Source organism: Salmo salar, chromosome 15 (genome assembly GCF_965601325.2).
Source record: "Salmo salar chromosome 15, fSalSal1, whole genome shotgun sequence".
NCBI classification, from domain to species: Eukaryota; Metazoa; Chordata; class Actinopteri; order Salmoniformes; family Salmonidae; genus Salmo; species Salmo salar.
In genome coordinates, this window is record NC_138305.1 from 25,021,321 (window position 1) to 25,048,131 (window position 26,811).

Consider the following 26,811-nt stretch of genomic DNA (forward strand, 5'->3'; position numbering starts at 1 on the left):
GAAACGGACACGTCGGAGTCTGTAAAAGTTTGTAATATTTGGAAAATATAGATTTACGCAATGGCGGCTGATTCTGTGGACGATCGGGAGATGAGAGAAGCGCAGAGAGAATATCTGGATTTCTTAGATGACGATGTAAGTAGTAGCATAGCCGCTTGAAAATGTAATGCTTTTGTTGTATGCCTGCGGAGAAATGGAAACCATGCGACGATGAGCGACAATAGACAGTAATAGTAATGGCGTATTTTTTTTGTAGGCACTAACTCCTTCATTGTTCGTTGAGTAAAGCCGATCGGGGAAATAAATATAGTTTTTCGATAAACCGCCGATAAGTGATGTGGGAAAACACAGGTTTAGGAGAGCATATAACGTTTTTGTTCTATGAGATAATCTTCATCAACACTTAATAACATCACTTTTATGCGTTTTGAAGCGTTTATATAATAATAATCAAACAAACGTATTGTAACGAAGCACCTAACAGTTTCAGTCTAAATAATGAATAAAGGTAATACTGACTGGTATTATAATAGAACAAAACGTATAAAATCGCCTAAACCCTTGTTAACCTCAGACCTTATTTTCGACGTTTATCCCAAAACTCTTGAAATTATATTATTTTCCCCCATAAGAATGTCTCAAATAACCATATATACGTAATTTGCGGTTTTTAATAAACTCTACGACTTTGCGAGATCTATAAAATCAAAGTTAGCAGGAACACTGTCCACAGAGTTGCTATCTAAACTTTAATCCCAATTTACTAGCACAGTTTATAAACAACCAAATGCATTGTTTGTTATTAAATGTTACTAAATACTGTGGCTAGTTAACCAAGTAGCTATAAGTTGCTAGCTAAGTAAGTAACCACCTGATAATGTTAGATACTGATAGACAGTAGGGGGGAAAGTGCATGGAGTTGAGTAGGCAGCCAGCCAATCACTCGGCCTGAACAGTATCTAATCGCGTCCTCCTCTCTGTGTGTGTGTGTGTGTGTGTGTGTGTGTGTGTGTGTTTGTGGTTACGTTGTAGCAAGACCAGGGGGTCTACCAGAGCAAGGTACGGGACATGATCAGCGAGAACAAGAACCGACTCATCGTGAACATCAACGACCTGAGACGACGCAACGAGGCGCGGGCTACCAGGTATACACACATACACACACACTAACGTGGTGTACCATGAATGCGTATCGGTGTTCGCCTGTACTTGAATGGTCCACAATTTGGTCTTTCATTTCTTTGTACTGTCAACTATTGTCATTGTGGAGTGACACTTTAATACATGTCGATAACAGTAACTACAGTGCATTTACACATTTTAGTGTTGCATAGTTATACACACCTGTGTACAATGCAATCACACTATCCGTTATCCATGGGGCTCCCGAGTGGCGCAGCGGTCTAAGACACCGTGTGTCTCAGTGCTAGAGGCGTCACTACAGACCCTGGTTCGATCCCGGGCTGTTTTTAACAACAATATAAAAAGAGAGCCGCACACTCTAGGAGCTCAGATGCAAACAAATATTTCATGTCCAACGTTTGGACAGACAAGCTGTCTTCATCGGGGTATAACGACAAACACTGCCGGATGACTCATTTATATAGTGTTAAAAGACACACAGGTGTCTGTAGTCGTGGCCTGGATATCATTGAGTAATTCTCATATATTAAAATAGCATACAAAAAACATAAATGGATAGCATACGATCATAGATACAATTTGGCTACAAACCAAATTGTATCACATCCGGCCGTGATTGGGAGTCCCATAGGGCGGCGCACAATTGGTCCAGCGTCGTCCGGGTTTGGGGAGGGTAGGCCGTCATTGTAAAATCAGAATTTGTTCTTAACTCACCTGCCAAGTGAAATAAAGGTGATGTAAATCAAATAATTGTGCATTGACATCAGGATAAGAGATATCTATTACATTACATTTACATTTGAGTCATTTAGCAGACGCTCTTATCCAGAGCGACTTACAGTAGTGAATGCATACATTTCATAAAAAATGTTCTCCGTACGGGTCCCCCGTGGGAATCGAACCCACAACCCTGGCGTTGCAAACACCATGCTCTACCAACTGAGCCACACGGGACACTGTGTTAGTTGGTTACATTACACAGCTATGATATGACCAACATAACGTTGTGACGTATTTAAAGTGAGATTTTTAGGTCACGTTCATGACTAAAGGATGTCTATGTCATGTCAACATTATACTATTGTAAGGCCTTCCACGCTGTGCTCTCTCTCTCTCTCTCTCTCTCTCTCTCTCTCTCTCTCTCTCTCTCTGGCTGACGAGGGGCTGCTACTTATAGAACAGCCCGGTTACGTCACACTATGGACATAAATGAAACGGAGGCTTTGTTCTCTTCCCAGGTTGATGACTAATGCGTTTGAAGAGCTGCTGGCGTTCCAGCGTGCTCTGAAGGACCTGGTGGCGTCTGTAGATGCTACGTACGCCAAGCAGTATGAGGAGTTCTTCGTTGGTCTGGAGGGAAGCTTTGGCAACAAACACGTCTCCCCCAGAACTCTCACCTCTCGTCTCCTGGGCAGCATGGTCTGTGTGGAGGGCATCGTCACCAAGTGTGAGTGTTTGGATAACTAGGTTGTGGATGTCTCTCATTCCCTTAAAAAAAGTGTATACATTAGGGATGTGGCAAATGGAGAAAAGAAAAATGATGTTTTTCCATTAAAACGTTAACGAAAAAAATCATAACATTTCGCTTGAATATACATTGCAGCTGCCAGTAACGGTTTGGTTCTCACAGTGCATCCCTTTCAAATGGTTAAATGTTTCACCTCTGCTACCATTACCTGGACCTCAATTCCACCTCGCCAAGTTTGCATTTAGTTAGGGATTTTTCTTAACGCTAAGGGTCTCAGTTTAGTTTAAACGTTCACACCCCTAGTTTACCTCAAGTTAGGAGGCTACCCTGAGTGTCTGGAATCTCCAGCATCTATATGCCGCTGATGAATTGGGGCCGCCACTGCAACCAAAGACAAGATCATCTTTGAGAACCAACAATCGGCCAAAAATAAAAACTAGACTGTCGGGGAGAATCTAACGTTCCACGGTTGTCATGGCCGTTGATTTGACTGTTTTGACTCACTCAGGTAGCATAAGAACAAGGCAGAATGTGTAGAAATGCAGGAAATTGCAGGCCCAAGGGGTTGTGGTATATGGCCAACATACTAAGGCTAAGGGCTGTTCTTAGGCACGACGCAACATGGAGTGCCACAACCCCCCCCCCCCCCCCCCCAGGTGCCTTATTGCTATTATAAACTGGTTACCAACGTAATAAAACCAGTAAAAAAAAAAATACGGGTTTTGTCATACCTGTGGTATACGGTCTGATATACCACGGCTGTCAGCCAATCAGCATTCAGGGCTGGAACCACCCAGTTTATAATGTATATTTCTGTTCGTCTCTGTAGGTTCTCTGGTCCGTCCAAAAGTAGTGCGTAGCGTCCACTATTGTCCAGCCACCAAGAAGACCATGGAGCGCAAATATACAGACATGACCAGCCTGGATGCCTTCCCTTCCTCTGCTATCTACCCTACCAAGGTAAACACACACACACAGGTTGAGGATAACAACCCCGTTGGTGACAGTTTGGTCTGTCCATCTACAAGGATCACCGAACCATCACACACACTAACCATCTCTCTCTGTCTCTCTCTCTGTCTCTCTCTCTGTCTCTCTCTCTGTCTCTCTCTCTTTCTCTCTCTCTCTTCTCTCTTTCTCTTTTCCTCTCTCCTTCTCTCCTTCCCGCTCTCTCTTTCTCTCCTTCCCGCTCTCTCCCTCCCTCCCTCTCTCTCCCTCCCTCCCTCTCTCTAGGATGAGGAGAATAACCCGTTGGAGACGGAGTTTGGTCTGTCCATCTACAAGGACCACCAGACTATAACAGTCCAGGAGATGCCAGAGAAGGCTCCCGCCGGTCAGCTTCCCCGCTCGGTGGACATCATACTGGACAATGATCTGGTGGACGTGGTCAAGCCAGGAGACAGAGTCCAGGTGATCGGAACCTACCGATGTCTGCCTGGCAAGAAGGGGGGCTACACCTCTGGAACCTTTAGGTGAGGACAGAAGTACTGAATATCCTTTAGGTGAGGACAGAAGCTCTGAACGTCCTTTAGGCGAGGACAGAAGCTCTGAACGTCCTTTAGGCGAGGACAGAAGCTCTGAACGTCCTTTAGGTGAGGACAGAAGCTCTGAACGTCCTTTAGGTGAGGACAGAAGCTCTGAACGTCCTTTAGGTGAGGACAGAAGCTCTGAACGTCCTTTAGGTGAGGACAGAAGCTCTGAACGTCCTTTAGGTGAGGACAGAAACTCTGAACGTCCTTTAGGTGAGGACAGAAGTACTGAACGTCCTTTAGGTGAGGACAGAAGCTCTGAACGTCCTTTAGGTGAGGACAGAAGTACTGAACGTCCTTTAGGTGAGGACAGAAGCTCTGAACGTCCTTTAGGTGAGGACAGAAGCTCTGAACGTCCTTTAGGTGAGGACAGAAGCTCTGAACGTCCTTTAGGTGAGGACAGAAGCACTGAACATCCTTTAGGTGAGGACAGAAGCTCTGAACGTCCTTTAGGTGAGGACAGAAGCTCTGAACGTCCTTTAGGTGAGGACAGAAGTACTGAACGTCTTTTAGGTGAGGACAGAAGTACTGAACGTCCTTTAGGTGAGGACAGAAGTACTGAACGTCCTTTAGGTGAGGACAGAAGCTACTGAACGTCCTTTAGGTGAGGACAGAAGCTCTGAACGTCCTTTAGGTGAGGACAGAAGCTCTGAACGTCCTTTAGGTGAGGACAGAAGCTCTGAACGTCCTTTAGGTGAGGACAGAAGCTCTGAACGTCCTTTAGGTGAGGACAGAAGTACTGAACGTCCTTTAGGTGAGGACAGAAGTACTGGACGTCCTTTAGGTGAGGACAGAAGTACTGAACGTCCTTTAGGTGAGGACAGAAGTACTGAACGTCCTTTAGGCGAGGACAGAAGTAGGTGAGGACAGAAGTAGGTGAGGACAGAAGTACTGAACGTCCTTTAGGCGAGGACAGAAGTACTGAACGTCCTTTAGGCGAGGACAGAAGTACTGAACGTCTTTCAGATCTGAAATACGAAACACTCTAAAAGTTGACAAAGTGCCGCATAAAAAAGATCTACACTTCACACAAACACTATTACTTGACTTGCGTTATTACGAGACGTTAAGTGACACGGTGCCATTTTCAGCGTTTCTGTCAGGAAGTTGATGAGGGACGTTTCTTCCTCTGTTCTCCAGGACCATCATGATAGCCTGTCAGGTGAAACAGATGAGTAAAGAGGTGTCTCCGTACTTCTCCGCTGACGACGTCGCCAAGATAAAACTCTTCAGCAAGTCAAAGACGGTAAAGACCTGCCGTGCCATGTTTCCCCTCTAGCTATCACTGTGGATACATCTCAATAGTCTCTCTTGTCTACACCTTTCCTTGATCTGACAAGATGGGATAGTCGTTCTGTTCACAGTCACTCGACGTATCACCTGGCATCTCAAATGACTCTTCTTTCTGAGGTCAGGGATTGCCTTGTTCTAACTCCCTCAAACATACGTCTGTTCTTCCTGTCTCCTCTCCAGGATGTGTTTGACCAGCTGTCCCGCTCCTTAGCCCCCAGTATCCACGGTCATGAATACATTAAGAAAGCCATCCTGTGTATGTTGCTGGGAGGAGTGGAGAAGGTTCTGGAGAATGGGTCCCGTATCAGAGGAGACATCAATGTACTGCTCATAGGTACTGAGACTCCGTCTTTCTCTCACCGTCTCTCTCTGTCTTTCACCTTCTGTACGTCCCTGTCTGTTAAGCGGAGGAAACAGTGGGTTGTGACTTTATGACCCTTAATATTTGGGAATTATCTGTCACGACAGACTGTTAACATGCGTTTTCAGATGTGGAACACTTTCAGCCCCTCAGTCAGTTTGGTGCCTAGCTTTTGAATCATTTGGTTCTGGGTTACGAGGTTCGTTTGGGAATAATATAACTTGTTAGTCTGTGTTAACATTGTAGAACTGTATCACATGTTTTATTTAATGTAACCTTTTATTTAACTAGGCAAGTCAGTTACGAGCAAATTCTTATATACAGTGACGTCCTACACCGGCCAAACCCGGACGACGCTGGGCCAATTGTGCGCCGCCCTATGGGACTCCCAATCACGGCCAGATGTGATACAGCCTGGATTCGAACCAGGGACTGTAGTGACGCCTCTTGCACTGAGATGCAGTGCTTTAGACCGCTGCGCCACTCGGGGTCACATGTAAGACTGACCCGTCTCTCTCTCCCTCCACTAGGTGACCCGTCGGTGGCTAAGTCCCAGCTGCTGCGTTATGTCCTGCACACGGCGCCCCGCGCCATCCCAACCACCGGCCGGGGGTCATCTGGGGTCGGCCTGACCGCTGCTGTTACTACTGACCAGGAGACTGGTATAGACACACGCAGACGACACACACACACACACACACACACACACACACACACTTACAAGTTAAAGTTTTACTGAAAGAGAAAAATCATAGCTGACACAATGGTGTCATGAATGATCGTAAAACATTAAACAATCAAGTCGATTAACTAAATCATACGGACAATGAAATAACAAATTAATTGGCTGTGCTTTAAATAACTGAACGACCCAAAATGACTCACTGAGCCTCCCCGTCTCTCCCCGTCTCTCTCTCTCCCAACTATCTCTCCCCATCTCTCTCTCTCTCCCCATCTCTCTCTCTCTCCCCATCTCTCTCTCTCTCCCCATCTCTCTCTCTCTCCCCATCTCTCTCTCTCTCCCATCTCTCTCTCTCCCCATCTCTCTCTCTCTCCCCATCTCTCTCTCTCTCCCCATCTCTCTCTCTCTCCCCATCTCTCTCTCTCTCCCCACTCCTCTCTCTCCCCATCTCTCTCTCTCCCCATCTCTCTCTCTCCCCATCTCTCTCTCTCTCCCCATCTCGCTCTCTCTCCCCATCTCTCTCTCTCCCCATCTCTCTCGCTCCCCGTCTCTCCTCTCCCCACCTCTCTCTCTCCCCATCGCTCTCTCGCTCCCCATCTCTCTCTCTCTCCCCATCTCTCTCTCTCTCCCCATCTCTCTCTCTCTCCCCATCTCTCTCTCTCCATCTCTCTCTCTCCCCATGTGTCTCTCTCTCTCTCTCCCCATGTGTCTCTCTCTCTCTCTCCCCATGTGTCTCTCTCTCTCTCTCCCCATGTGTCTCTCTCTCTCTCTCCCCATGTGTCTCTCTCTCTCTCTCCCCATGTGTCTCTCTCTCTCTCTCCCCATGTGTCTCTCTCTCTCTCTCTCCCCATGTGTCTCTCTCTCTCTCTCTCCCCATGTGTCTCTCTCTCTCTCTCTCTCCCCAACATTCTCTCTCTCTCTCTCTCTCCCCAACATTCTCTCTCCCCCAACTATCTCTCTCTCCCTACCATCTCTCTCTCTCCCTACCATCTCTCTCTCTCCCCAACTATCTCTCTCTCCCTACCATCTCTCTCTCTCCCTACCATCTCTCTCTCTCCCCAACTATCTCTCTCTCTCCCCAACTATCTCTCTCTCCCCAACTCTCTCTCTCTCCCCGTCTCTCTCTCTCTCCCCGTCTCTCTCTCTCCCCTACTCTTCCTCATCAGGTGAGCGGCGTCTGGAAGCTGGGGCGATGGTTCTGGGGGACAGGGGCGTGGTCTGTATCGATGAGTTTGACAAGATGTCCGACATGGACCGTACAGCCATCCACGAGGTGATGGAGCAGGGCCGTGTCACCATCGCTAAGGCTGGTATCCATGCCAGGCTCAACGCCCGCTGCTCCGTGCTGGCAGCTGCCAACCCCGTCTACGGCAGAGTGAGTTTATAGTTCTGACCTTGGACAGAATGTCTTCCCTTTTATTGTGTCTGAACACTGTTATGAAGCATGTATAGAGTGAACAGTAAAATGAACCTATCCTTCTACTAAAAGAACTTCCCATCTCCTCATCTTAGTACACGTTGGTCTTAGAGACTTAGAGATGTTTTCTACCACAACCTGACTTTCCTCTGCCTAGTGACAGATTATTTAACTAATGTAAGGGTCTTTCTCTCTCTCTCTCTCTTTAGAAGTTATCTAACCCTTTCTCTCTGTCTCTTTCTCTCTGTCTCTTTCTCTCGTCTCTCTCTCTCTCTATTTCTGTCTCTCTATTTCTGTCTCTCTATTTCTGTCTCTCTCTGTCCTTTCTGTCTCTCTCTGTCTTTCTGTCTCTCTCTGTCTTTCTGTCTCTCTCTAGAAGTTCTCTCTCTCTCTCTAGAAGTTCTCTCTCTCTCTAGAAGTTCTCTCTCTCTCTAGAAGTTATCTAACTCTCTCTCCTCTCTCCTCTCTCCCAGTACGATCAGTATAAGACTCCTATGGAGAACATTGGTCTGCAGGACTCTCTGCTGTCTCGTTTTGACCTGCTCTTCATTATGTTGGACCACATGGATGCAGAGCAGGACAGAGAGATCTCCGACCACGTCCTCAGGATGCATCGATACAGAGACCCCCGCGAACAGGATGGGACAGGTAACATTCTGATACACCACTAGGTGGCAGGATAGGTTTCTCTCTGGTGAAAACAGACAATGATCTATGCCAGTGATCACCAGCCCTGGTCCTTCAGAGCTACTGGTCCTTCGGAGCTACTGGTCCTTCAGAGCTACTGGTCCTTCAGAGCTACTGGTCCTTCAGAGCTACTGGTCCTTCAGTGCTACTGGTCCTTCAGAGCTACTGGTCCTTCAGAGCTACTGGTCCTTCAGAGCTACTGGTCCTTCAGAGCTACTGGTCCTTCAGAGCTACTGGTCCTTCAGAGCTACTGGTCCTTCAGAGCTACTGGTCCTTCAGAGCTACTGGTCCTTCAGAGCTACTGGTCCTTCAGAGCTACTGGTCCTTCAGAGCTACTGGTCCTGCAGGCCTGATTCAACCTGATTCGTCCTGATTCTTCCTGATTCATCAACTACTTACCAAGGCTTTTATTATCTGAATCAGATGTTTTAGTGCTTGGCTTTATCAAAGGTCTGCATACCCGGCGGGGGAAGGGGGCCCCAGGCGGGGGAAGGGGGCCCCAGGCGGGGGAGGGGCCCAGGTGGGGTGTATACATGTTTTAGTTGTTCTTTGGTCTTGATATATTTTAACACTGCTCAGCCCCTTATGGTGGGTCACTGCTCAGCCCCTTATGGTGGGTCACTGCTCAGCCCCTTATGGTGGGTCACTGCTCAGCCCCTTATGGTGGGTCACTGCTCAGCCCCTTATGGTGGGTCACTGCTCAGCCCCTTATGGTGGGTCACTGCTCAGCCCCTTATGGTGGGTCACTGCTCAGCCCCTTATGGTGGCTCAATGCTCAATCCCTTATGGTGGGTCACTGCTCAGCCCCTTATGGTGGGTCACTGCTCAGCCCCTTATGGTGGGTCACTGCTCAATGCTCAATCCCTTATGGTGGGTCACTGCTCAATCCCTTATGGTGGGTCACTGCTCAGCCCCTTATGGTGGGTCACTGCTCAGCCCCTTATGGTGGGTCACTGCTCAATGCTCAATCCCTTATGGTGGGTCACTGCTCAATGCTCAATCCCTTATGGTGGGTCACTGCTCAGCCCCTTATGGTGGGTCACTGCTCAGCCCCTTATGGTGGGTCACTGCTCAGCCCGTTATGGTGGGTCACTGCTCAGCCCCTTATGGTGGGTCACTGCTCAGCCCCTTATGGTGGGTCACTGCTCAATGCTCAATCCCTTATGGTGGCTCAATGCTCAATCCCTTATGGTGGGTCACTGCTCAATCCCTTATGGTGGGTCACTGCTCAGCCCCTTATGGTGGGTCACTGCTCAATCCCTTATGGTGGGTCACTGCTCAGCCCCTTATGGTGGGTCACTGCTCAGCCCCTTATGGTGGGTCACTGCTCAGCCCCTTATGGTGGGTCACTGCTCAGCCCCTTATGGTGGGTCACTGCTCAACCCCTTATGGTGGGTCACTGCTCAATCCCTTATGGTGGGTCACTGCTCAATCCCTTATGGTGGGTCGCTGCTCAAGGTTAGCATGTCTTGGTGGTATGATATAAAATGCTAACCTCCCCTGTTATTGTAATGGTGAGAGGTTAGCATGTCTTGGTGGTATGATATAAAATGCTAACCTCCCCTGTTATTGTAATGGTGAGAGGTTAGCATGTCTTGGGGGTATGATATAAAATGCTAACCTCCCCTGTTATTGGTATGGTGAGAGGTTAGCATGTCTTGGGGGTATGATATAAAATGCTAACCTCCCCTGTTATTGTAATGGCGAGAGGTTAGCATGTCTTGAGGGTAGGATATTTGTGCGTCTAACTTTCTCACTCATCATTATTCACAATTCATTCAGAACTATCTGTAATCAATTTTGGCACAAAGTGCTGTTACTTTCTCAACTGTTGACCCGATGTGGATGAAAATACTCTCAAATTAAAGCTGTGAGTCTACACTTTAACCTCAGTCATTGTTTCAAATCCAAAGTGCTGGAGTACAGAACCAAAAAAACAACCCAAAATGTGTCACTGTCCCAATACTTTTTTTGGAGGTCGCTGTAGCCTACGGTACTTACGCTGTGTGTGTGTGTGTGTGTTGTAGCGATGGCCTTTGGTGGGTCAGTAGACATCCTGGCCACTGAGGACCCTGACTCAGTTCAGGAGGAGCAGGAGGAACTGCAGGTCTACGAGAAACACAACAACCTGCTGCACGGCACTAAGAGACGCAGGTATGGAGATATATACACACACACAAAACACACACACACACACACACACACACACACACACACACACACACACACACACACACACACACACACACACACACACACACACACACACACACACACACACATACATATATACACAGTACACACACACACACACACACAGTACACACACACACACACACACACAGTACACATACACACACACACATAGTACATACATACACACACACACACACACACACACATATATATATATACACACACACATACACACACACACAGTACATACATACATACATACACACACACACACACACACACACACACACACACAGTACATACACACACACACACACACACACACACACATACACAGTACATACATACATACATACATACACACACACACACACACACACACACACACATACACACACACACACAGGAAACACAACAACCTGCTGCACGGCACCAAGAGACGCAGGTATGGAGACTCTACGTCTCTCCGTCTCATCACAGCATGTTGGACTTCTTCTTTGCTGGCTTTTCTGTCCCCCGTCTCCATGCTAACGGATGCTGTTGTTTAGAGAGAAGATAGTGAGTAAGGAGTTTATGAGGAAGTACATCCACATCGCCAAGGTGTTGACCCCTACGTTGACCCAGGAAGCAGCCAATCACATTGCGGAAGAGTACTCCAGGCTGAGAAGCCAGGAACAGATGGGCTCCGACATCGCCAGGGTGAGTCCTTTAGACGCCATTAGGCTGCGTTTACACAGGCAGACTAATTCAGATCTTTTGCCCAGTTATTCTCCCAAAATCTGATCTGATTGGTCAAAAGGCCAATTATTGTCAAAAGATCAGAATTGGACTGACTGTCTGTGTAAATACATTTTCTTAGTCGTACATCCACTCTGTTGTCTGCACCCCTACACACACCTTGACCCCTACACACACCTTGACCCCTGTCTAACCCCTCCTCTCTCCCTGTCTAACCCCTCCTCTCTCCCTGTCTAACCCCCTCCTCTCTCTCCCTGTCTAACCCCCTCCTCTCTCTCCCTGTCTAACCCCCTCCTCTCTCTCCCTGTCTAACACCTCCCTCTCTCCCTGTCTAACCCCCTCCTCTCTCTCCCTGTCTAACCCCTCCTCTCTCTCCCTGTCTAACCCCTCCTCTCTCTCCCTGTCTAACCCCCTCCTCTCTCTCCCTGTCTAACCCCCTCCTCTCTCTCCCTGTCTAACCCCCTCCTCTCTCTCCCTGTCTAACCCCCTCCTCTCTCTCCCTGTCTAACCCCCTCCTCTCTCTCCCTGTCTAACCCCCTCCTCTCTCTCCCTGTCTAACCCCCTCCTCTCTCTCCCTGTCTAACCCCCTCCTCTCTCTCCCTGTCTAACCCCTTCCTCTCTCTCCCTGTCTAACCCCCCTGCTCCCCTCTCCCCCTCCAGACGTCCCCAGTAACTGCTCGTACTCTGGAGACCTTGATCCGTCTGTCTTCGGCCCACGCTAAAGCGCGTATGAGTAAGGCTGTGGAGCTGGAGGACTCTGAGGTCGCTGTGGAGCTGGTCCAGTTCGCGTACTTCAAGAAGGTCAGTAGACTCAACATGCAGAGTTGACAGATTGTTGCATTTGTCACAGCTTTTCAGCAAACATGCATCTTCATTTTAATAAACTCTGGTGGAGTCCGGTGAAGTCTGTCTGGTATCTGCTGTTAGTTTAAATTCCACCAATCTCTTGTTCCGTCCCGTGGTTCTGTAGGTTCCGTCCCGTGGTTCTGTAGGTTCCGTCCCGTGGTTCTGTAGGTTCCGTCCCGTGGTTCTGTAGGTTCCGTCCCGTTCTGTAGGTTCCGTCCCGTGGTTCTGTAGGTTCCGTCCCGTGGTTCTGTAGGTTCCGTCCCGTTCTGTAGGTTCCGTCCCGTGGTTCTGTAGGTCCGTCCCGTCCCGTGGTTCTAAAAGGTTCCGTCCCGTGGTTCTTTAGGTTCTGGAGAAGGAGAAGAAGAGGGGGAGGAAGGAGCAAGAGTCTGACTCTGAGGAGGAAGAGGAGACGACACAGCGTACCCTTCGCTCAGAGAAGAAGAGGTACGGCATTAGACACCACTCACTAGTGTCCTTCTCAGACCCCCATAATCACACCCCCACTAGTGTCCTTCTCAGACCCCCATAATCCCACCCCCACTGATACAAACCACCTTCTCTTCCGGGACCCCCAGCCCTTCCATGTATTCCAATTATATCTATTCCACATCTAGCACCTGATTTGAACCGGTCAACTAATCAAGCCGTTCACTAGATGAATCAGGAGGGCTAGATGAATCAGGAGAGCTAGATGAATCAGGAGGGCTAGATGAATCAGGAGAGCTAGATGAATCAGGAGGGCTAGATGAATCAGGAGGGCTAGATGAATCAGGAGGGCTAGATGAATCAGGAGAGCTAGATGAATCAGGAGAGCTAGATGAATCGGAGGGCAGGAGGGCTAGATGAATCAGGAGGGCTAGATGAATCAGGAGGGCTAGATGAATCAGGAGGGCTAGATGAATCAGGAGGGCTAGATGAATCAGGAGGGCTAGATGAATCAGGAGGGCTAGATGAATGGCTAGATGAATCAGGAGGGCTAGATGAATCAGGAGGGCTAGATGAATCAGGAGGGCTAGATGAATCAGGAGGGCTAGATGAATCAGGAGGGCTAGATGTATCAGGAGGGCTAGATGAATCATTTGAGCTAGATGAATCATTTGAGGGCTAGATGAATCAGGAGGGCTAGATGAATCAGGAGGGCTACACCAACATGCTGAAACATCTGGGGGCCCCCAAGGAGAGGTTTAAAAACCACTGTTAGAGAGACCGTTAACTAGCTAATGAACTAATTCTCTCTTCTGACAGATATTTGATCTTTGACGCGAAGCTGTATGAATAAAGGTGAAAACAGGGTTACAACACAGGAGAGTCGATTTGTTTACACGTTGTCTAACCTGTGTTCTCAGGAGTCGCCGTGGTTCCCAGAGCAGCGAGGTCTACGACCCGTATGACTTCGCTGGAGAGAAGGACATCCCTGAGAGTAAGAGCAACACATTTAGCACCCTAATCTCACTCCATAGATTTTTATTTTTATTAAACGTTTTATTTAACTAGGCAAGTCATCCTCAACATCAATGCCATAGTAAAACGCTGTTTTTGGATATAAATATGAACTTGATAGAACTAAAAATGCATGCATTGTCTAACATAATGTCCTAGGAGTGTCATCTGATGGAGATTGTAAAAGGTTAGTGCATCATTTTAGCTGGTTTTATGGTTTTGGTGACCCTGTCTTTGACTTGACAAAACATTACACACAACTCTTGTAAATGTACTGTCCTAACATACTCTAAATTTATGCTTTCGCCGTAAAACCTTTTTGAAATCGTAAAACGTGGTTAGATTAAGGAGATGTTTATCTTTCAAATGGTGTAAAATAGTTGTATTTTTGAAAAATTTGAATTTTGACATTTATTTGGATTCAAATTTGCCGCTCTTGAAATGCACCTGCTGTTGATGGAGTGCACCACGGGTGGCACGCTAGCGTCCCACCTAGCCCCAAGAGGTTAAGAACAAATTCTCATTTACAATGACGGTCTACCGGGGAACAGTGGGTTAACTGCCTTGTTCAGGGGCAGAACGACAGATTTTTACCTTGTCAGCTCAGGGATTCGATCCAGCAACCTTTTGGTTACTAGGCTACCTGCCTCTAACCACTAGGCTACCTGCCTCTAACCGCTAGGTAGGCTACCTGCCTCTAACCGCTAGGTAGGCTACCTGCCTCTAACCGCTAGGTAGGCTACCTGCCTCTAACCACTAGGTAGGCTACCTGCCGCCCCCTGAGGGTAAGAGATACACATTTACCACCCCATAGATAATTACTTGTCCTACTGTCCCAGGGGGATATGGGGTTTGCAGGCATCACACACTAGTGGTGCGTGGGTCGGCTGCCCACAATGGCTAATAACCCCTCCACAACCGACCGATAAAGTGAAGATCTGAGGGTCACACCCAGCCCTCGAGGAAAGGAAATCCACTGTAGGCTACAGTTAATGACTAATTAATGATTGTTTTGGTTGTTGCCTGATATAGATGTGTTTCTGCTTATACTGTAATTTCTGACATTTTGGTAGGCTATTTGTTAGTTAAAATGTAGCTTCTCTTCTCTCATTATATGTTGCCCTGGAAGACTAAATATAACTATGAATTCTTCATTCTAGTTGAGATATGTCAAATATTCTGTCATCATTCGTGGATCAAAGATGTTTAGGGAACCAGGGAGAAAATGCAATAACTCTGTATTTTCTGGAACAACATTTCCAAGGGACATCAGTTTGACTGGTCGTAAGGAAGTAGAAAGCTCTGGAAACGACCCAACATGTTTCTGATAAGATTTCAGTTCGGATTGGATGCATATTTTATGTGGCTGAAAAATCAGCTTTTATGAAGCTGGTAAAGATGTCTTCTCTACAGAGGGTGGCTAACTGAGCATTCACATTCAAGATAATTATTTATATATATATATATATATATATATATATATATACATACATACATACATACATACATACATACATACATACATACATACATACATACTTTTTTCACCTTTATTTAACCAGGTAGGCTAGTTGAGAGCAGGTTCTCATTTACAATTGCTACCTGGCCAAGATAAAGCAAAGCAGTTCAACACATACAACAACACAGAGTTACACATGGAGTAAAACAAATATACAGTCAGTAACACAATAGAAAAAAAAATAGTGTGTTCAAATGGCGTGAGGAGGTAAGGCAATAAATAGGCCATAGTAGCGAAATAATTACAATTACAGTTCCCTTGACGTGACATAGACCTATTTTTTTTGAAGCCCCATCTTGTGACTGGAATTTGTGTACCGCCTCACAATCATCTCACATATAACTCATATCACCCCCTTTTTTCCACGTCACATAATCTTTCCCAAACATTTACTTCTCTGACCCTCCCTTCTCTTTATTTTCATCTCTCCATTTTCACAGCTTTTCTCTTATTGAATTAAACACCGACGTTGTCCTGTTTACCTCCGTGGATTGACATGAACCTTTTTCTGCCTGTTCCCAAAAGCCTTTGGCGGTTGGTGTGTAGGCTATTCGGGGCCCTACCCCACTAACGCCAGATGGCCTAAAAATAATGAATGAAAAACCACCTCAATCTAGCCTATAGATATAAATTGCACAAGAATTGTACTTTTTTTTTTGTAGGTACTTTCTCTTTATTCAACCCGCCAGCCGTCCTTCATCCAAATAATATTTAATGACCCTAAACCTGTCCGTTCCGCGGATATAACTGCAGGGATTGTGGGTTACGAGTCACCCCATGCATCACTACGATAGTCACACACCGAGAAACGACATGTGGTGGAGCAAGATACCACAGCGGATTAAGTGGTAAAAAGTTATTCCTGGACCCAGACGAAGGGTGGATTTACATGAGTAAAATATGTCTAGTGAGATCTCTCTCTTCCAACATCAGATTTGTCACTTTTCTGTTTACACTAGACTTGGATGTGGTGTGACTAAAACCACATTCCTGCTTCACCTGTGTAGACAGATATTAGCATACCGTAAATACCATAGAATATAGACCGATAAAATAATGATAGCAATTCAAACTATACAGGAGCTTCTCATCTAAACGTTATTGCCCACCGTGTTGCGCAATTGATTTAATGCAATGATTCACAAATGTGTGGATATTTTTAAAACCCTTGAATTTTCAATTTGGCTAACAGATCAAAAATGCAGTCTGCTGGTATTAAGGTAATTACGGTAATTCTTGCAGGGACAAATGGTGTGGGAGAGCTGTTGTCTTTACACTGTACCACTCAGAGGGGGGTGTGGGAGACGTCTCTTAAGACAGATTGGAATCCAGATGCGTCTCTTTATGCTACATAAGTATCTATCCTGGACCGAGTTTGTCTTAAACGGCTAATAGAGTGTAACACTACACTGAGTGAGGAAATGTAGGTTTCTACATTATGATGCATTAACATGACACTACAACGTTCTATAGCAGCCATGTTATAACCCCATTAACATGACACTACAACATTCTATAACAGCCATGTTAGAACCCCATTAACATGACACTACAACATTCTATAACAGCCATGTTAGAACCCCATTAACATGACACTACAACATTCTATAACAGCCATGTTAGAACCCCATTAACATGACACTACAACATTCTATAACAGCCATGTTAGAACCCCATTAACATGACACTACAACATTCTATAGCAGCCATGTTAGAACCCCATTAACATGACACTACAACATTCTATAGCAGCCATGTTAGAACCCCATTAACACTACAACATTCTATAGCAGTCATGTTAGAACCCCATTAACACTACAACATTCTATAGCAACCATGTTAGAACCCCATTAACATGACACTACAACATTCTATAGCAGCCATGTTAGAACCCCATTAACACTACAACATTCTATAGCAACCATGTTAGAACCCCATTAACATGACACTACAACATTCTATAGCAGCCATGTTAGAACCCCATTAACACTACAACATTCTATAACAGCCATGTTAGAACCCCATTAACATGACACTACAACATTCTATAGCAGCCATGTTAGAACCCCATTAACACTACAACATTCTATAGCAACCATGTTAGAACCTCATTAACATGACACTACAACATTCTATATCAGCCATGTTAGAACCACATTAACATGGTACTACAACATTCTATAGCAGCCATGTTAGAACCCAATTAACATGACACTACAACATTCTATAGCAGCCATGTTAGAACCCCATTAACATGACACTACAACATTCTATAGCAGCCATGTTAGAACCCCATTAACATGACACTACAACATTCTATAACAGCCATGTTAGAACCCCATTAACACTACAACATTCTATAACAGCCATGTTAGAACCCCATTAACATGACACTACAACATTCTATAACAGCCATGTTAGAACCCCATTAACACTACAACATTCTATAGCAACCATGTTAGAACCCCATTAACATGACACTACAACATTCTATAGCAGCCATGTTAGAACCCCATTAACACTACAACATTCTATAGCAGCCATGTTAGAACCCCATTAACACTACAACATTCTATAGCAGCCATGTTAGAACCTCATTAACATGACACTACAACATTCTATATCAGCCATGTTAGAACCCCATTAACACTACAACATTCTATAGCAGCCATGTTAGAACCCCATTAACACTACAACATTCTATAGCAGCCATGTTAGAACCTCATTAACATGACACTACAACATTCTATAACATCCATTTTAGAACCCCATTAACATGACACTACAACATTCTATAGCAGCCATGTTAGAACCCCATTAACATGACACTACAACATTCTATAGCAGCCATGTTAGAACCCCATTAACATGACACTACAACATTCTATAACAGCCATGTTAGAACCCCATTAACATGACACTAAAACATTCTATAGCACCCATGTTAGAACCCCATTAACACTACAACATTCTATAACAGCCATGATAGAACCCCATTAACACTACAACATTCTATAACAGCCATGTTAGAACCCCATTAACACTACAACATTCTATAACAGCCATGTTAGAACCCCATTAACATGACACTACAACATTCTATAGCAGCCATGTTAGAACCCCCATTAACACTACATGGGGAATATTTAAACAATGTTATTTAACTGGGCTCCTGAGTGGCGCAGCGGTTTAAGGCACTGCATCTCAGTGCTTGATGCGTCACTACAGACACCCTGGTTCGAATCCAGGCTGTATCACAACCGTCTGTGATTGGGAGTCCCATAGGGCGGCGCACAATTGGCCCAGCGTCCGGGTTTGGCCGGTGTAGGCTGTAATTGTAAATAAGAAATTGTTCTTTAAAGACTTGCATTAAATAAATGTACAATTCAAAATACTTAAACTGTCTACTATTAGAACAATATCTAAACAATATCTAAAAGTTGACTCTCTAAATGCATGGCCCTGGTTTGACAATGAGCTCTGTTTACCCCTTCCACAGTCCAGGCTGGCACTCCCAAACCGGCAGAGGAGGAGCCTATGGATGCCCCTCTCCCACCAAGCCAGGACGGACAGACTGACGGACAGACAGAGGTGTCTGCAGACAGGTGGGTGTCAGTCCAGTACTGTATAGGTGACAGCAAAATGGCGGACTTGGTACCAGTGTGCTCAGATCTGCAGCTGAAATGGAACTATAGTCTAATATGAATGTAAGTATTCTCAACAAAAATATGAAAGCAACATGTCAAGTGTTGGTCTCGTGTTTTATGAGCTGAAATAAACAATCCCAGAAATGCTCCATACGCACAAAAAGCTTATTTCTCTGAAATGTTGTGCACAGATTTGTTTACATGCCTGTTAGTGAGCTTTTCTCATTTGCCAAGATAATCCATCCCACCTGACAGGTGTGCAATATCAAGAAGCTGATTAAACAGCATGATCATTACACAGGTGCACCTTGTGCTGGGGGACAATAAAAGGCCACTCTAAAATGTGCCGTTTTGTTACACAACACAATATCACAGATGTCTCAAGTTTTGAGGGAGTGTGCAATTGGCATTCTGACTGCAGGAATGTCTACCAGAGCTGTTGCCAGATAATTGAATGTTCATTTCTCTACCATAAGCCTCCAATGCCATTTTAGAGAACTTGGCAGTACGTCCCACCAGCATCACAACCACAGACCACGTGTAACCACACCAGCCCAGGACCTCCACATCCGGCTTCTTCCCCTGCAGGATTGTCTGAGACCAGCCACTTGGACAGCTGATGAAACTGTGGGTTTGCACAACCGAAGAATTTCTGCACAAACTGTCAGAAACCGTCTCAGGGAAGCTCATCTGACTCCTTGTCGTCCTCACCAGGGTCTTGACCTGACTGCAGTTCAGCATCGTAACCAACTTTAGTGAGCAAATGCTCACCTTCGATGGCCACTGGCACACTGGAGAAGAGTGCTCTTCATGGATGAATCCTGGTTTCAACTGTACCGGGTACATGGCAGACGGCGTGTATGGCGTCGTGTGGGCGAGCGGTTTGCTGATGTCAACGTTGTGAAATGAGTGCCTCATGGTGGCGGTGGGGTTATGGTACGGGCAGGCATAAGCTATGGACAACAAACACAACTGCATTTTATATATGGCATTTTGAATGCACAGAGATACCGTGACGAAATCCTGGGGTCCATTGTCGTGTCATTCATCCACCACCATCACCTCATGTTTCAGCATGATAATGCACGGCCCCGTGTCGCAAGGATCTGCACACAATTCCTGGTCGCTAAAATGTCCCAGTTCTTCCATGGCCTAGACTACTCACCAGACATGTCACCCATATAGCTTGTTTGGGATGCTCTGGATCGACATTTTCCAGTTCCCGCCAATATCCATCAACTTCTCACAGCCATTGGAGAGGAGTGGGACAACATTCCACAGGCCTCAATCAACAGCCTGATCAACTCTATGTGAAGGAGATGTGTCGCTCTGCATGAGGCAAATGGTGGTCACACCAGATACTGACTGGTTTTCTGATCCACGTCCCTAGTTTAAAAAAAAGTATCTATGACCAACAGATGCATATCTCAAATCAAACTTTATTAGTCACATGCGCCGAATACAACAAGTGTAGACTTTAGTGTGAAATGCTTACTTACAAGCCCTTAACCAACAATGCAGTTCAAGAAAGAGTTAAGAAAATATTGACCAAATAAACAAAAAAATGATGATAAAAAGTAACACAATAAAATAACAATAACGAGGCTATCTACTGGGGGTACCGGTACCGAGTCAATGTGCGGGGGTACAGGTTAGAGGTAATTTGTACATGTAGGTAAGGGTGAAGTGACTATGCATAGATAATTAACAGTGAGTAGCAGCAGTGTACAAAACAAATGGGGGGGATCAATGTAAATAGTCCGTTGGCCATTTGATTCATTGACCAGGAGTCTTATAGCTTGGGGGTAGAAGCTATTGAGGAGCCTCTTGGTCCTAGACTTGGCGCTCCGGTACCGCTTGCCGTACGGTAGCAGAGAAAACGGTCTATAACCTAGGTGACTGGAGTCTCTGACAATTTTATGGGCTTTCCTCTGACACCACCTATTATATAGGTCCTGGATGGCAGGAAGCTTGGCCCCAGTGATGTACTGGGCCGTACACACTACCATCTGTAGCGCCTTACGGTCAGATACTGAGCAGTTGCCATACTAGGCGGTGTTGCAACCAGTCAGGATGCTCTCGATGGTGCAGCTGTAGAAACTTTTGAAGATCTGAGGACCCATGCCAAATCTTTTCAGTCTCTGGAAGGGGAAAAGGTTTTGTCGTGCCCTCTTCACGACTGTCTTGGTATGTTTGGACCATGATAGTTTGTTGGTCATCCACCTTTTCCTGTAGTCCACAATAATTTCCTTAGTCTTGGTCACATTGAGGGAGAGGTTGTTGTCCTGGCACCACACTGCCAGGTCTCTGACCACCTCCCTGTAGGCTGTCTCATCGTTGTCGGTAATCAGGCCTACCACTGTTGTCGCCAGTCATGTGAAATTCATAGATTAGGGCCTAATTAATTTATTTCAATTGTCTGAATTCCTTATGGACTGTAACTAAAGAACATTGTGGAAATTGTTGCGTTTTTATATTTTTGTTCCGTGTAATTGATTTATTTCCCCCCTCCCTGGTGCACCTCCACCTGACATGAGGTTGCCTATGCAGAGAGCGCAGTAAATATTTTACATAATAATAAGAAAAATAAAAACCATTTTTCACTGCTCTGGGGGTTGATCACTTAAATCTTGTGATATTGACTCTGAATTGCAGAATTGGGTTGCGAAGTCAATTTTGTTGTCTTGTATCTATCTGGCTGTTTGGACTCAATGCAGCTCCAGTTTTATGGTTTAATCTGTCGGGAACTATTACAACAAGTACTGCATCTGAAGTAATCTGAAATCAACTGAAACCATTTGAAATCAACTGAAACCATCTGAAATCAACTGAAACCATTTGAAATCAACTGAAACCAACTGAAACCATCTGAAATCAACTGAAATCAACCGAAACCATCTGAAACCATCTGAAATCAACTGAAACCATCTGAAATCAACCGAAACCATCTGAAATCAACTGAAACCATCTGAAACCAACTGAAGTCATCTAGAGACATTCCATCTCTACTACATGTGTTTGTTTAGCTTTTTATGGGATAATTTTCTGTAATGAGAAGCGCTATACAAGTTACATTTTATTATTATGTAACCCACATACAAATATTTACACATGTTAAGTTTGCTGAAAGTAAACGCAGTTGACAGTGAGAGGACATTTTATTTTTTTTAGCTGAGTTTATGTAAACAACAACAAAAAAACATATTTTATGTACCTCACATTAGATTAGATTTTTCATCGAATTCATTTCTCTCTCCCTGTTTTTCTCCAGGCTGAAGGACTTTAAGTCTTCCCTGCTGGAGGTGTTCCGTTCTGCACATGCTCAGTCCGTCGGTATAAACTCTCTGATGGAGAGTGTCAACAAGGACAGTGACGCCCCCTTCACCATGACAGAGGTCCGGGCCGCCCTCGCTCGCATGCAGGACGACAACCAGATCATGTTGGCTGACGACATCATCTTCCTCATCTAAAGACCAAGGAAAACATCATCTTCCTCATCATAGACCGAAGTAAAGAAGAGGTGAAGGGAGAGGACAGAAGGAGATAGTCTGAATGGAGAGTTGTTTCCCATTAGAGAACAAGAAGGATGAGAAAGAATTCAGAAAGAAGTGGATTTTGACTGGTTCTTTATGGTCCACTCCCTTCTTCCAATTTGCCTTTTTTTGTTGTTGTTGGCAATAACCACTGATGGACTAAAAAGTAGTTGAACGGATTATGGTTTTATGTTGTTGTAATGTCCGTAGGTTAATTCTTGATCAGTTTCACAAAGTTTAGTTTCTTTGCTTTACTCATGTTTTAGCTACATATTATGGGATGTACAAGGTCTGGTTACAATCACGAGAGCAAAGAGCACCTGCATCATTTTATGCTTTCGGTTTACAGTTTTAATATTTCTTTTTAAGAAAAATACCTTTCTTGTATATACTGTTTTGTTGAAGAAAAGGTTTTCATTGTAAAGGGTTGTCAACTGTAATAGTGCATCGAGATGGAAAATTAAATGACTTTTGATGTTGGAACATTGTGATTGCTTGGACACTAATTAGCAGCTTGTGCTAGGCTTTCATTTACACACACACACACACACACACACACACACACACACACACACACACACACAGCGAGAACACATCAGGGGATAGTGTGTCCCTTGCGGTCGATTTGATAATAGATCTGCAGTTTATGCAAAACGAAACCATTTCACATCTATAAAACGGATGAACAATGCAGTGAGGTACAGCTGCCTGTGAAATGCGGTTTCACTATGTTGTACACTGGGGAAATCACAAGCTGTGGTTTTGATTGGACAGATAAGGAACCCCGTAGCCTCGGGCCGAACCTCCATCCAGGCTAGTCTCTACACCCACGCCTGAGTCATCTCTCCTGAGCTGCATGCCCCAGCCCACAGCCTGCCTCTACTCTCTCGCCTAACTCCGTCTAACCCCAGCCCACTGGCTCTTTTCAAAGTGAGTTTCCTCCATCGACCCAATTCTTAACCCCAGCCCACACCTGGCCTCTCCTCGACCTCTACCGTCTACAGGTTCCACACCCTGCCTCTTCTATATCTACCATCTACAGGTTCCACACCCTGCCTCTCCTCTATCTACCATCTACAGGTTCCACACCCTGCCTCTTTATCTACCATCTACAGGTTCCACACCCTGCCTCTCCTCTATCTACCATCTAAAGGTTCCACACCCTGCCTCTTTATCTACCATCTACAGGTTCCACACCCTGCCTCTCCTCTATCTACCATCTACAGGTTCCACACCCTGCCTCTCCTCTATCTACCATCTACAGGTTCCACACCCTGCCTCTCCTCTATCTACCATCTACAGGTTCCACACCCTGCCTCTCCTCTATCTACCATCTACAGGTTCCACACCCTGCCTCTCCTCTATCTACCATCTACAGGTTCCACACCCTGCCTCTTTATCTACCATCTACAGGTTCCACACCCTGCCTCTCCTCTATCTACCATCTACAGGTTCCACACCCTGCCTCTTTATCTACCATCTACAGGTTCCACACCCTGCCTCTCCTCTATCTACCATCTACAGGTTCCACACCCTGCCTCTCCTCTATCTACCATCTACAGGTTCCACACCCTGCCTCTCCTCTATCTACCATCTACAGGTTCCACACCCTGCCTCTCCTCTATCTACCGTCTACAGGTTCCACACCCTGCCTCTCCTCTATCTACCATCTACAGGTTCCACACCCTGCCTCTTTATCTACCATCTACAGGTTCCACACCCTGCCTCTCCTCTATCTACCATCTACAGGTTCCACACCCTGCCTCTTTATCTACCATCTACAGGTTCCACACCCTGCCTCTCCTCTATCTACCATCTACAGGTTCCACACCCTGCCTCTCCTCTATCTACCATCTACAGGTTCCACACCCTGCCTCTCCTCTATCTACCGTCTACAGGTTCCACACCCTGCCTCTTCTCTCACACCCCTGAGAATACACCTTTCACATTAGTCTGTGAAGTTACCCTGGGTGCCAGTCTGTGCTAACTTTTTGTGGAGTGGAATGATGGCACAAAACAGGTCTGGATTTCAGGCTAGTGTCAAATATCCACTTCGATGTAAAGTGTTCCCCTATATCGACAAGTTATTTTGTCTTAGCTTGGGTCATGGTGGTGTTGAATAGTAAAAATAATACAAACACTTAGCTATGTTATTTAAAAGACTTCTGTATGTAGCTATGTTATTTAAAAGCGTTTAGTTTCCTCTGTTATTAGAATAATTTCAGCAGTTTCTATCAAACACAATACTCATCTCGAGCCATAAACAACAGCCAAGCCTTGCAGTCATTCTTTCAACTGACTAGGGGCCGTTGTTAGTTAGACCGAGAGCCATATATTTAGAGAATTGGGACATTGAGGGTTCTACATTATGATGCATTAACATGACACTACAACATTCTATAACAGCCATGTTAGAACCCCATTAACACTACAACATTCTATAGCAGCCATGTTAGAACCCCATTAACATGACACTAAAACATTCTATAACAGCCATGTTAGAACCCCATTAACATGACACTCCAACATTCTATAGCAGCCATGTTAGAACCCCATTAACATGACACTACAACATTCTATAGCAGCCATGTTAGAACCCCATTAACATGACACTACAACATTCTATAGCAGCCATGTTAGAACCCCATTAACACTACAACATTCTATAACAGCCATGTTAGAACCCCATTAACATGACACTCCAACATTCTATAGCAGCCATGTTAGAACCCCATTACCATGACACTACAACATTCTATAGCAGCCATGTTAGAACCCCATTAACACGACACTACAACATTCTATAGCAGCAATGTTAGAACCCCATTAACATGACACTACAACATCCTATAGCAGCCATGTTAGAACCCCATAAACATGACACTACAACATTCTATAGCAGCCATGTTAGAACCCCATTAACACTACAACATTCTATAGCAGCCATGTTAGAACCCCATTAACACTACAACGTTCTATAGCAGCCATGTTAGAACCCCATTAACACTACAACATTCTATAACAGCCATGTTAGAACCCCATTAACATGACACTACAACATTCTATAACAGCCATGTTAGAACCCCATTAACACTACAACATTCTATAGCAGCCATGTTAGAACCCCATTAACATGACACTACGACATTCTATAGCAGCCATGTTAGAACTCCATTAACATGACACTACAACATTCTATAGCAGCCATGTTAGAACCCCATTAACATGACACTACAACATTCTATAGCAGCCATGTTAGAACCCCATTAACATGACACTACAACATTCTATAGCAGCCATGTTAGAACCCCATTAACATGACACTACAACATTCTATAGCAGCCATGTTAGAACCCCATTAACACTACAACATTCTATAACAGCCATGTTAGAACCCCATTAACATGACACTCCAACATTCTATAGCAGCCATGTTAGAACCCCATTACCATGACACTACAACATTCTATAGCAGCCATGTTAGAACCCCATTAACATGACACTACAACATTCTATAGCAGCCATGTTAGAACCCCATTAACATGACACTACAACATCCTATAGCAGCAATGTTAGAACCCCATTAACATGACACTACAACATCCTATAGCAGCCATGTTAGAACCCCATTAACACTACAACATTCTATAGCAGCCATGTTAGAACCCCATTAACACTACAACGTTCTATAGCAGCCATGTTAGAACCCCATTAACACTACAACATTCTATAACAGCCATGTTAGAACCCCATTAACATGACACTACAACATTCTATAACAGCCATGTTAGAACCCCATTAACACTACAACATTCTATAGCAGCCATGTTAGAACCCCATTAACATGACACTACAACATTCTATAGCAGCCATGTTAGAACTCCATTAACATGACACTACAACATTCTATAGCAGCCATGTTAGAACCCCATTAACATGACACTACAACATTCTATAGCAGCCATGTTAGAACCCCATTAACATGACACTACAACATTCTATAGCAGCCATGTTAGAACCCCATTAACACTACAACATTCTATATCAACCATGTTAGAACCCCATTAACATGACACTACAACATTCTATAGCAGCCATGTTAGAACCCCATTAACACTACAACATTCTATAACAGCCATGTTAGAACCCCATTAACATGACACTACAACATTCTATAGCAGCCATGTTAGAACCCCATTAACACTACAACATTCTATAGCAACCATGTTAGAACCCCATTAACATGACACTACAACATTCTATAGCAGCCATGTTAGAACCCCATTAACACTACAACATTCTATAGCAGCCA

General features: G+C 45.0%; 1 protein-coding gene across 1 annotated transcript; it reads left to right on the top strand.

Annotated features, from left to right (window-relative positions):
* Positions 1–24: 24 nt before the first annotated feature.
* mcm3 (minichromosome maintenance complex component 3) lies at positions 25–22,979 on the top strand. Its single transcript, NM_001140180.1, is given in 17 exon segments — positions 25–135; positions 1,033–1,145; positions 2,382–2,590; positions 3,441–3,571; positions 3,845–4,083; positions 5,281–5,386; positions 5,614–5,767; positions 6,325–6,456; positions 7,643–7,851; positions 8,367–8,541; positions 10,608–10,734; positions 11,325–11,475; positions 12,175–12,315; positions 12,704–12,804; positions 13,707–13,780; positions 18,819–18,924; positions 22,238–22,979. Coding segments are annotated over 17 exon segments (2,442 nt in total). The 5' UTR covers positions 25–60; the 3' UTR covers positions 22,437–22,979.
* Positions 22,980–26,811: the final 3,832 nt, after the last annotated feature.